This window comes from Sminthopsis crassicaudata, chromosome 3 (assembly GCF_048593235.1).
Source record: "Sminthopsis crassicaudata isolate SCR6 chromosome 3, ASM4859323v1, whole genome shotgun sequence".
Lineage (NCBI taxonomy): Eukaryota > Metazoa > Chordata > Mammalia > Dasyuromorphia > Dasyuridae > Sminthopsis > Sminthopsis crassicaudata.
In genome coordinates this window covers 259714158-259726362 of record NC_133619.1, presented here as the reverse complement: position 1 = coordinate 259726362, position 12205 = coordinate 259714158, and the positions used below count along the sequence as shown (strand labels likewise).

The 12205-nt window shown below is 33.0% G+C and overlaps 1 protein-coding gene across 7 annotated transcripts in view; it reads right to left on the bottom strand.

The window, feature by feature from the left end:
* Positions 1–2989: 2989 nt before the first annotated feature.
* The window catches only part of HLCS (holocarboxylase synthetase), an 88097-nt gene continuing 78881 nt past the window's right edge, over positions 2990–12205 (bottom strand). For all 7 annotated transcript variants that reach the window (XM_074300590.1, XM_074300586.1, XM_074300589.1 and 4 more), the window contains 4 exons: positions 11959–12119; positions 7121–7235; positions 4505–4718; positions 2990–3641 (listed from right to left, as the gene is read on the bottom strand). In XM_074300590.1, coding sequence (XP_074156691.1) covers positions 3470–3641; positions 4505–4718; positions 7121–7235; positions 11959–12119 — 662 coding nt within the window. In that variant the 3' untranslated portion in view covers positions 2990–3469. The remainder of the gene's footprint in view (positions 3642–4504; positions 4719–7120; positions 7236–11958; positions 12120–12205) is intronic.

Here is a 12205-nt window from a genome sequence, read left to right as displayed (position 1 = left end):
TGAATAACAAAGACCAAACAATTTTGAAGCATTTCTTTTCCAAAGATGTTGTTCATTTATTTTGAATAAATACTTTACAAAGATTTTTCTTTCAAAGTTAAAAATGTAAGTTTATATTTCATTTTATTACATTTGTGTATAGCAATTTCCTAGAAGCAAGAAAAGTCTTTGGTTTCTAAATATTAAGGAGAAATTAATTTTGTATGAGGTCAAAGTTCAAACCCTTTAAACACAAATTTCTCATTTACCATTTTTCTACACTGGGGGTGAAGTCCATTATTTTTTCCAGAGTTAAGATCATGATCTACTCCCTTAGAGTAGTTTTTATCCATCAATCTGCTGAGTAATGAAGTGAATAGTGTTGCTATTGCCCATGGGATCATATCATATCCAGCCTTCTCCTCAAGGCGAGATTTTGCTACAGGGTTCTGTGGGGTCATGCTTCCCTCCCATCACAAACTACTTAACCTTTGCTTGGTTGAAATTAAAGGCAACTCCCTTTATTACCAAGCAATATTAGTGTTTTTATTTCATAAATATCCATTTCATCCCACCCCTACATGCCAAGATCTTTCAAATAAATGTTCCCTAAAGACTGAAAATGTTGCCATTCAATAAATGGCCTTGAATTTCTTTTACCTGCAACTCTAACTCCTAAGGATTAGCTCCTGAGGTATTTTATACAAGAAGAGACTCACATTTCTGAATGTTCTAAAGACTAAGAGACAGATGGAAACTTTAAATTCGCCATAAGACATATCCACAAATATAAACACCCTTTGAAAATTAGTAGTTCAGATACACTATTTCCCTGGGTAGCCTATATTCTAAAGAAAGTCCTGATTATTTCTGCGGTGTATAATATAGGCACTTTTTCCTCCAAGGCATATGTGCCAGTGTACTAAGCACTTTATAATTATTATCTCACTTAACACAACAACCTTAGAAGGTAGGTCATATTATTGTTCCCATTTTTACAGATAAGGAAACTGAGGTAAAGAGCAGCTGAATAACTTTCCCAGAATAATACAGCAAATAAGTGTCTGAGACCTGATTTAAATTCCAGTTTTCCCAACCATATCCTCTGAATCACCTTGCTGCTCTCGTGCTCTTCATCAGTATTAGTACTACGAATATCACCAAACACTCCAGTAATACAGAAGTTTTAATAATTTTATTTCTAAGGATCAGGGAGCTGCTTAATGGCTAGGTTACTTCTTAGTAGAAATTACTACTAAGAATTAGAAATAATTCTAACACTTTTTAAAATCTAGATTTAGATGTGAGTTTAGAAATTACTTTCTTGATAGTAACTGCTAAACATTGAAGTGACCTTAATTTAGCCATTCTATAGAACAGGATTAAAACAATACAATTTCTTTGGTGTATCAGAAGCAAAATCAGTTTTATAAAAAAATGCAACATTCAATTAAAGTAGTTCAGACAATTCTGACCAGTATTTAAAAACAAAGTTGAAAATATCAAAATATATCTATGTCTATGTCGATCTAGGGACTGTGATGCTTCCATACTTTTTTAGTTTTCTAAGTAATTTCAATAAAACCTTTCAAAAACAGTATCACAAAATAAAACAAAACTTTTTCAAGGAGGTTCAAAAATTAATCATACAATGCTAAGAGAGGACTTATTTTGTCCTAAGATTCAAGAAAAAATTTATTCACTGTGTAGGCAAGAGGCATTTCACTCTTAATTTAGTGAAATTTCACAGACTACTTCTCCTCAAAGGTGAGCCCATTTTTATAATTTTAGAGAAAGAGTAAGAAAAAAAGAAACAAAATTTGTGACTAATCTCAAATAAAGGCATGTTGGGAAGATTTTTTTGGTTGTTGTCTCTCTTCCCCATCCCACCTCCACAAGTAATACCAATTGAAACCTTGTTTATGAAAGTGGCAAATTTTCTTTGTTAGATTTCCAAAGACTGCTTAACTTAGCTAAATATTTCCTTGCTGAGCAAATAACTGTGCCTCACCAGTATATGATGAAACTCACTTTTTGCATTAACTTTTCACTATTACTATATAATGAAGAGGCTTTGTTCTACTCCACTTTCCTTCCAATTATTTCCCTAAGACTGGTTGGGAAAGGTTAGACAAAAACTTGGCAGGTAGCATGTATTACAAGATAACGGGCAGTCTCCAAAGAGCATTACCTGCTCCCTTACCTAACAAATCCGTCTTCTCGAAGAGAGGTTATGATCTTCAACAAACATCTGTTTTTCAAGAAAACAGTATCAAATCAAGCTCTTACTAAGGAATACCAGGAAATGGGAAAAAAAATTTTCATAGAAAAAACATGAAGCACTATGGAATTAAAAAAAAAAGTTTCCTTTCTTTTGTTCTATCAGATTTTTAACATCTTTTAAAACCATAAAATAACTTAAGCAATAACCGAGTCTAAATTAGCTTAAAAGTTTTATTTCTTGAAAATGTGAAATGAGGGAGAAAGAAAGCTTACAATTTACAAACCAAATACTGAATTAATTCAGTCTTGAATTAAAGGCTGTTATCTTTTTATAATTCTGTTCCAGTGAATTTTCCACATTTCGAAGCTAGAACTGACTTAGAAGGTCCCAATCTTCACTTAAATCCTCACTTAAAGTGCAATATTATATCCCCAAAATCTCAGGCAATTATAACTTTATAAGTTTTATATATATATATATAACTTATATAGCTTAAAACACTGCAGTTAAGACATACTCTGCAGAGCAACTATGGCATCGTCAGATAATCTTCCCTCTCGGTATCTCCACGTCAGGTTATACAACACCAAACACCTACTAAATTTCATTAAGTTTGAGCTTAAAAATTCATTCAACTTTTGTAGAAAATTTCAATATATGAAATTTGCATTCCTACTCTCCAAACACATTTACTATAAACTAGTGATTTTCCACTATACTTTGATCTCTTCATTAAATTTCTTTAGCCACTTAAATATAACAAATGACAAATAAATAAGCACCATCTCAGAAAAATTTATATTTTTTTAATAAGGAAATAAAACCAAAGTGTTTTTTTTTTTTATTTGCAAAATATCTCCCTGGTTCAGTAGAAAGGATATTACCATCCCACATAACTGAGCAATGACTCAAGAATAGAGGACTGGTTTTTTTTTTTCCTTTTCAAAGGGAGCAATTATGAGGGCTTGACTATTGTGAAAACATCTAAATTTTCCTATACTATTTCCATAAAAGAGCTACATGTATCAACATATACCAAGTTAAATCTACGAAGGGAAAGGCTGGTGACTTCTTAAAAAGCAAGAAATAAATAGTACACAAAAAGTAAACAAAAAGGCATGAGAAAAGTCATTAAGGAAAAAACTTGAAGCACCCACAATTCCAAACTGAACTTTCTGATTAATGGACCTAAGAAATAAAGCAGGAATGTATTTGCAGGTGGCTATGCATTTTTGCCTTAAATTAATCTCAGATGTGTTATCTTGCTCATGACATCTTGGGGATGATGAGGTTTTTCAGCATGTCGAAAGAGTTGCCATCTGGATGCACAGTTATAACATCTCCTCCTTCTTGATGAACTTGAAGAAAGCCAGAATCATCAATTCCAACAATCCATACCAATGGGCCTTCATCGTTTCCCAGATGGACTTGCTGACCACTGTAGATCAAAAGCATTGGAACTAATTACTTTAATAATAATGATACATCTTACAAATGTATTTTTTTTTTTAACTAGTAAAATAACAATGAAAAATCCAGAATGGGGAATCTTCCAAGTTTTTGTATTATGATAATGATTTTAATAACCTATCCTTTATTTTTTACACAATTAAAACTACATGAAGTGTTAAAAACTTCTTCTATCCAGAATATCCATTGAGTTCTCATTACAATCTCTGCGAGGATAAAAGAAGACAACATTGGGGCAGGAGAGAGAGTCTACTCTAGGTCAGAGTTGGGATGGCTCTCTACAGGAAGAATCTGGCCAGGAAATTTGAGTTGAGACAGCAGATCTCCTCCCAGAGAGCGCTCAGCACTTTCTGGAGACAACAGAACATTACATTTTGTCGCTCAACGTGGGGCAAGGACTTTTGCTTATCCTGACAAGGACTTATTCTGAGCCCTTCTGAGGAGCTAGCTTGGACCTTCACATTTTATAAATATTTTTAAAATAAATATTTTTAATAAAAATTTTAAAAATAAAATCAGGGCAGATGGGGAGAAATAAAGGATTGAAAAAATTGGGAGAAATTTGAAAATTTTGGGGGGAAAAGTTTTTTAAAGAAGTTATTTAGGAAAAATATAGTATGGGGGTAATTATATGAGGGTTAATTGTATGAAAGTAATTGTGTGATTCATACTATGTTATTATTACTATGACTTTAATATTTTATAAAATTGTATTTTGGCTACTGTCTAAAATACCCAGGTGAATGCTGATGAGGTGCTTCAAAATTACTTTTTTATAAACTATTTCTCTGACAATGGAACTAAGAAAGGAAACAAGAAAAACCCACCAACCTGTGTATCCAGTATTTGTAATACAGAGGAAGAATTGCATTAGGTCCTTTGTCCTGAAATGCATCTATTAGGCTTTCCAGCACAGTTATTGTTCTTGCAACAAGATAATCCACACGTAATAGACTGAGGTTTTTGCTGTGTTTCTTATTATATTCTATGATGAGATCATTGATGCAAATAGTAGGGTTACTGTTATTCACATTAACTCCACAGCCTGAAACAATAATAAACATCAAATATATATATATAAACTGCTTCTCTTATTTTTAGGCAATCATTATTGGAAAATATATAATATTTACATTGAAATCAGTTGGAAAGATGATTTCATTCCTTCCCCAAAATTCATTATTTTTCTTGCAATCCCTATATATAAGATACACATATTACTCTGATCATCAAGGACTTTCTGATGCCATCTCTCTTTTCATCCTTTTTCCCTCCTGGTAACTGTCAGTTTGGCCAGCCATGGTTACTATACAGAAAAGACTTGTTGGAAAATGATAATTTGAGACAGAAAAGGCCAAAGGAATTCATTTTAAAACTTACAATGGAGCAGGCAAACAAGTTTCTCAGCATTATTTCAGACTGTTGAGGTGAACCAAAAACTGAGCCAATTTGATGAGCCAAAAACAGATTTGGTGAGCCAAATCTGACCAAAAACAAGATTATTCCTCCTATGTAGTAATCTTTGGAAGTACAGACTTTTGCCAGAAATTCTGGCTCAATTGATTTAAATCTCGGTCACAACAGGACCAATACACTTCTTTTGATTTCATTTTAACAGCCCTTCAAAGTTTCTTATAGTCAGATTCCTGACTATAAATTAAATGATAAGGTTCTAGTGCTGCCAAGTGACCCTCTTTCAGAACATATGCTAGGCTCCTTCATAGTCCTCTGAATCATACTTAAAGAAAGTGATTAGTACAGGTAGTCTCTAAAGAACATTACCTGGTCCCTTACCTAACAAACCCGTCTTCTCAAAGACAGTTTATGACCTGTTTTCAAGAAAACAGTATCTAGAGGTCCTTACTAAGGAATAGCATATAACAGGAAAAAGGGTAAAATCTTATCTTTATAGATAAGAATAGAAAAAATCTATTCTTATAGAAGTCTTTATAGAAAAATTCAAATGTCTCGTGTTGCAGATTAAAGATAGTTTAGATAGATTTGGTGAGTTGTTCATTTACCAAAAGGACCAAAATGACTACATGGGGATCAAGGTATATAATAAGTCCTACTGATCAAGAAAAGATGTGGCTCCACCACAGATTGGGCACAATTATTCTATGTGAACATTTATAGTGGAGCTGTCTCTAAATTTGTGTCTCATGTTTATTTTGAGCCTCTTCAATTCTGCTTTGCTCAGAGAGCACAGGTCATTCTTTGACCTGGTATAACATGGTGAGCAATACAAATGTTTTTCAGAGAGACCATCAATGTCCTTGTACCTTTTTTTCTAACCTCCCCATAATCACTCTCCATTTTTACTAGCTATGAAATATCAGAAATACCAATTGAATAAGAACTTCTGGAAGAATGTTTTTTTTCCCCATTAGTTGTTCTGATCAGAGTTAAGATTATAACTTTCCAGAAAGAAAAGTCATTTAGAATCTGTATGTCAGTGGAAAAGGAATGTAATAGGTGAAGGATAAACAAACCCTGTGAGTGGCTATTTTGTGGAGGATGGGAAGTAATCTTCCCCATTCTGTGATAATATTCCATGACACCTCAGGTCGCCCTGCCTTATACTTTGGAGAACACTACCCCAGAGTCAGAGATGGCCATTACAATCCCTTTTACTCTGAAATAACATGGTTTTGTGATATTAGGATGAATAATGCAGCAGAAGGTGTTAAACCAATCAGGTTGGGAATATCTGAAATAATAAACATCCAAAGATCAAAACTTCAAAAGTTGACTGAACTCATATCTGACATGACTTTAGCTCATTCCGAGATGGCTTCTGACACTCAAAAAATTCCTAGTTCAGTTTGTGGTCTGAGACCCTGGCCTTGGAAAGGGCCCTTGCAACAAGGGATCAGAAAACTGGGCATTCAAATATTCAAATATTATGAAAAGGATGAGACACTGAAGTAGAGTATGGAAGTTGGCTGCTTCCACATTTAGCAATAAGTCCAAGGGAGGCCTCTGAATTTAAGATGGGGCAGGGTTAGAACTCTACTTTTTTCATGAGTAGGGGTAGGAGGGTAGTAGGGTAGTCAGAAGAGTGGTAACAAGGTCAAGGAGGCTTTTCTAGGGGAGGACTCCAGTTCATATTCCTAGATGGGACAGGTTTAGGATACCCACAGAATCATGATAGCAACTTTCTCCTTTCCAGGGTCTCAGGAAAATTTCAAAGTCCTGAATAAAATTAAGAACTCCCAAATTCTTATGTAATCTAACAGTCCCTTCTCTTATTAGCATTTTTCTCTGTAAGATAGTGATAAAAGAAAATAAAAGCTACAGACTAAATGAGAAGAGAAATTCAAAGTAGCTGAAGCAAAATCTATTTTACTTTCTACTTGAAAAATAAAATAAAAAATAGACCAAATACAATGTGGTTGGTGGTAGTAGTAGTGCTAACACTGCTAGTAAAACAATGTAAAAACTTACCAATAAGAATGTGAAAAGTTGTTCCCATAAGTGTTGATTTGACCAAAACTCCACCAAGCTTCATTTGATCACTGTAGTAAATATCATTGGGCCACTTTACTCTTAAATTGATATCCTATAGAAAAACCAATATAATAATTTCGTTTGAATAGATCTTAGGAGGTCATTTAAAAAGCAAACTGTGGTGAGTCATCTTGAAATTAATATACTCAATTCAGAAAGGCCTGAAGAGACTTGCATGAACTGATGCTAAATGAAATAAGTAATACTAAGAGGTTCTTTTTCATTTTTTCCCCTTTTTGTTCTGAATTTTTTTGTTCAGCATGATAAATGTGAAAATATGTTTAGAAGAATTGTGTATGTTTAATCTATATTGGATTACCTGATTTCTACAGGAGGACTCAGGGAGAAAGGGAGAGAAAAATTTGAAAAAAAAAAAAAAAAAAAAAAAAAAAAAAAAGTTTTACAGAGGTGAATGTTAAAAATTATTTTGAGAAAAAACTTTTAAAAAAAATTAATACTGTGGTATTAACTCATCTCTCCTTACTATATTAGACTTTACATACAATAGACTATCTCATTGTCCCAAGAAAGAAAACAAAAAACAAAAATCCCTAAGAGAGACAACCCAATGTTTTAGGAGGTCCACTTAAATTATTAAAAAATTGTGAACTTGAATATTCCCTTCAATGATGAAGATCACTACCCATCTTATTTGACTGTCCAATATACCTGGTAAAGGAAGCATACCCCAAATACTAAAGGCCTTAGTGGTTTTCTCATGTCTTACAAAATACTGATGGAATCAGTATTCCCATCCCTCAACCACATAATCAGCTCGTTTTCTCTTTTAATCCCATTTTCCAAAGTCATTTATTTACTATGGCATATACTTATCACATGTCTCCTCACCGCCCTGTGTAATATTAATTTTAAATTCATAGAAGACTATTGTGTTCCAAGTTTTGAATAATGTAACTAGAATACTGGTATTGAAATAAAGATCTTTGTTTCTGGGAGTCTGGAATAATTAAAAAAAAACTTTGCAATTTCTTGAAGACAAATAAGTCTATACCTTTGCTCACGTTGTTTTACTTTAATATGTAAAGTCTTTTGTTTCTCTCAAGTGTTTCTCCACAACTATATTTTCTCATGTATTTGAATCCATTTTCATTTGCTCCTAGCATCTGGTCTCATCAGTATCAAAGTGCATGTTGATTTGATTTTGAAACTTTTGGGGGTGAGGAGGAGGAGGGAAGGGGAATAAACGAGAAAATAATTGCCATTTATGCTCTATTGATGAACAAAAGAGATCTAATTTGACCCTAAAAGTCAAATCACAAATAATTGTTTTTTATCACGTTTTATCACGTAAATAATAAAAATAATACATAAAAATTTATTAAAACAATCTATTCTATCATGTTTGGTTAAGAATTCTCCCTTATGGAAGTAACAAATTGGGAAAATATGTTTACAATTAAAGGTTCTGATAAAGGCCTCATTTCCAAAATATATAGAGAACTAATTTATAAGAAATCAAGCCACTTTCCAATTGATAAATGGTCAAAGGATATGAACAGACAATTTTCAGATGATGAAATTGAAACTATACCCACTCATATGAAAGTGTTCCAAATCACTACTGATCAGAGAAATGCAAATTAAGACAACTTTGAGACACACCTGTCAGATTGGCTAAGATGACAGGAAAAGATGATGAGTGTTGGAGGGGATGTGGGAAAATTGTGACACTGATTCATTGTTGGTGGAGTTGTGAAAGAATCAGCCATTGTGGAGAGCAATTTGTAACCATGCCCCAAAAGTTATCACACTGTGCATACATACTACTGGGCTTAGATCCCAAAGAAATACTAAAGATGGGAAAGGGACCTGTATGTGCTAAGAAACTGGAAACCTGTATGGCTAGAAACTGGAAAATGAATGGATGTCCATCATTGGAGAATGGTTGAGTAAATTATGGTATATGAATGTTATAGAATATTATTGCTCTGTAAGAAATGACCAGCAGGAGGAATAGAGAAGTTTGGAGAGACTTACATGAACTGATGCTCAATGAAATGAACAGAACCAGAAGATCACTATACACTTCAACATCAGAACTGTATGAAGATATATTCTGATGGAAGTGGATATCTTCAACATAAAGAAGATCCAACTCACTTCCAGCTGATCAATGATGGACAGAAACAACTACACCCAGAGAAGGAACACTGGGAAGTGAATGTAAAGTGTTAGCACTCCTGTCTTTCTATCCAGGTTACTTATACCTTCAGAACCCAATTCTTAACGTGGATTTACACACATATATTGTATCTAGGTTATACTGTAACACATGTAAAATGAATGGGATTGCCTGTCATCTAGGGGAGGAAGTAAAGGGGGGGGGGGGGAAGGAAGGAAGAAATTTGGAAAAATGAATACAAGGGATAATGTTGTAAAAAAAAATTACTCATGCATATGTACTTTCAAAAAAATTATAATTATAACATAGCTGTAAAAGGTACCAAAATTCTTCATGCCTTAATTTTTTTTTAAATTTTGTTATGATGTGCTCTTTTGGTGGCACTGGGCTTGCAAGTTAATTTTTATAATTATGGTGCCCTAAACTACCTATGACTAGTAATTATTTCTCCACTTTACATACTTTTGCTTCTAGTGTTATTTTTTCCTTCTTCTTTGTTATAGACTCTCTTTGAAAGAAATCTGGAAAATGGAGGATATTGAGTGATCAAAAGTTTACTGAAGTTTACTTTACAAGTTTACTGAAAAGTACATGAACAGATAGAAACTATGGAAACTAGACTCCTACTCAAATGCCTCTAAGAAGCATAAAGACAGGCAGCCATTGTGTGACATCATTCAGCCATGGGTTACCTAAGAACCTGGACAGGAGAAAGACCATTCAAGCAACCTGTTCTGTTCAAACACAACAGAACAAAAGTGCCACCGGTGGCAGCACTGTTGTGGAATGTAGGTGTCTAGATAAAACTAGTAGCATATTTTACACAAAGTGTTTTCCCAAAAAGTTGTTCCTTTGAGAACATTACTCATTTCTCCACTTATACTGTATGTAATGAACCTTCCCTTGTAAACAAAGCTAAATGGCTAACAAAAGGAAAAAAGTTACATTGTTTATCAAAAGGAAACTCTGTACTCTGGAACCAAAATGACTCATTGAAATAGTTTCTTTTTAGTCATAGTATATTGCTCTTTTGGCTTGACTTTCTTTATTCCGATCATTTCATGCAAATCTTCCAAGTTTCTCTGAATTTTTCAACTAAATGACATCTCTAAACTGTAAACTTATGAATTTGACGTGCCATGTCAAACTATTTAAAATTTTAGCCAAACACAAACCCCTAGTATACAATAGACACTTACTTTTGCTTAGCTTAGGTATAAAAATATTTTATAATATGCATTTCAGACTTCCTACACAAAAAAGTTTTCATAAAGTTAAAACAAGTGCTAAACTCTTTGTTCCATTTCTGCTAGAATTAAACTATTTATTCCTGCTATAAGATTTTATAGTGAAAATTTTCAAAGTTTTCAAAGTGAAAATTTACAGTGCAACTTCTGAAGCCTGGATGTTAAAGCATGTAACTGAACACTTATACTCCAGCAGAGCTACTGGGTGCTACAATAAATTCATGTGTAAATGTGTATGTCATTGATTTGATATAGGAAACATATGTCTTGAGTTAACTTCTTCTGTAAAATGCCAAAAGTTTTATTAGCAGCAAATATTAGGAAATGGCAACATTAAAAAGGGAATTATGTAAGATAAAGATGTTCAGTTTTTCATTTGGAGATTTTCTCAAAAGACATACTCAATTAAGAGTTTATTTCAGAAATGACACAAGGGCATTTCAACTAAAAAAGCATAAGGAAAAAAAATCTTGTTGACCAAAAACTAAATTTGCTTGCCAAAGAAATTCTCCCGCTAAGAGCTAGAGTCTATAGAGGGGAAAAAGGCTTGTGGAACCAAGGGAAATTGGGAATAAAGGAGGCAGTGGATTATTAATTTTCTTGACCTAGTCTTAGGCACATTATCAGAACTAATGTATCTGACAGACAATGTAGCAGGCAAATGTATCTTTACAGCTAATCAAGTAAAAAATAAAAAAGGCAAGAAGTGATCAATGTATCAAGCTCCCTCTCGTTTGAGCTTTGTATAGATCAAATTTAGGATATAAATTGATCAAATGTGAAAATTTATGCTACAATTATTTCTGAAAAATCCTTAAAAATGTACATACAAGAATTGCACTGTTTAGCATATATAACATTAACATAAATGATATTAACACATTAACATAACATATTGGCATTATTTGCCATCTAGGGAAGAGGTAGGGAAAAGATTTTGTAAGGGTGAATTTTGAAAATTATGCATGTATATATTTTTTAAAAAAAAGGCTTTAGGTTAAAAAAAAATCTTTCTGGAAGAATGCATTGAGGTTATTTGGAAAAATAGTTTTATATACACACATACACATCAAAAATGATTCTCCACAGCAGAACAATCCACTTGCTATCATAAATCAAATGAATTCAAATAAAAATAAAAAAAAAAGAAACTATCAAAGAATTGTGATGGTTATAATCTCTATTGCTTTTATTAAGAACTAATATGAACTGTATTAGCCAATGGCTAATATAGACTAACTTGACAAAAATTTTATATGTCATTACTGTATAAATTTAAATTTTTTAATTTAAATTTTAAAATTTCCTGCATTAAAAAAAAAAAAAACCCACCACACACATACAAAAGTGATTTAGAATATTAGAATATGTATTAGAATATGTACCTGATATTCAGGAATTGATCGAACTGCCTCCACTACTGCCAAAGACATCAAGTGTTGAACAAATGGAATTCTCTGACCCAGATGAGAATGTAGGGGGATGTGGAGGTGTAAGGTAGAAAGAGAACATCCCATAGGACTAAGCCAGACATTCCCATCACGACCTAGGGAGGAAATAAACCATTAGTAAATGTACTGTTTTTATACAGGCTTTCCACAGCACACATATTCATGTTTGTGTGCATGTAAT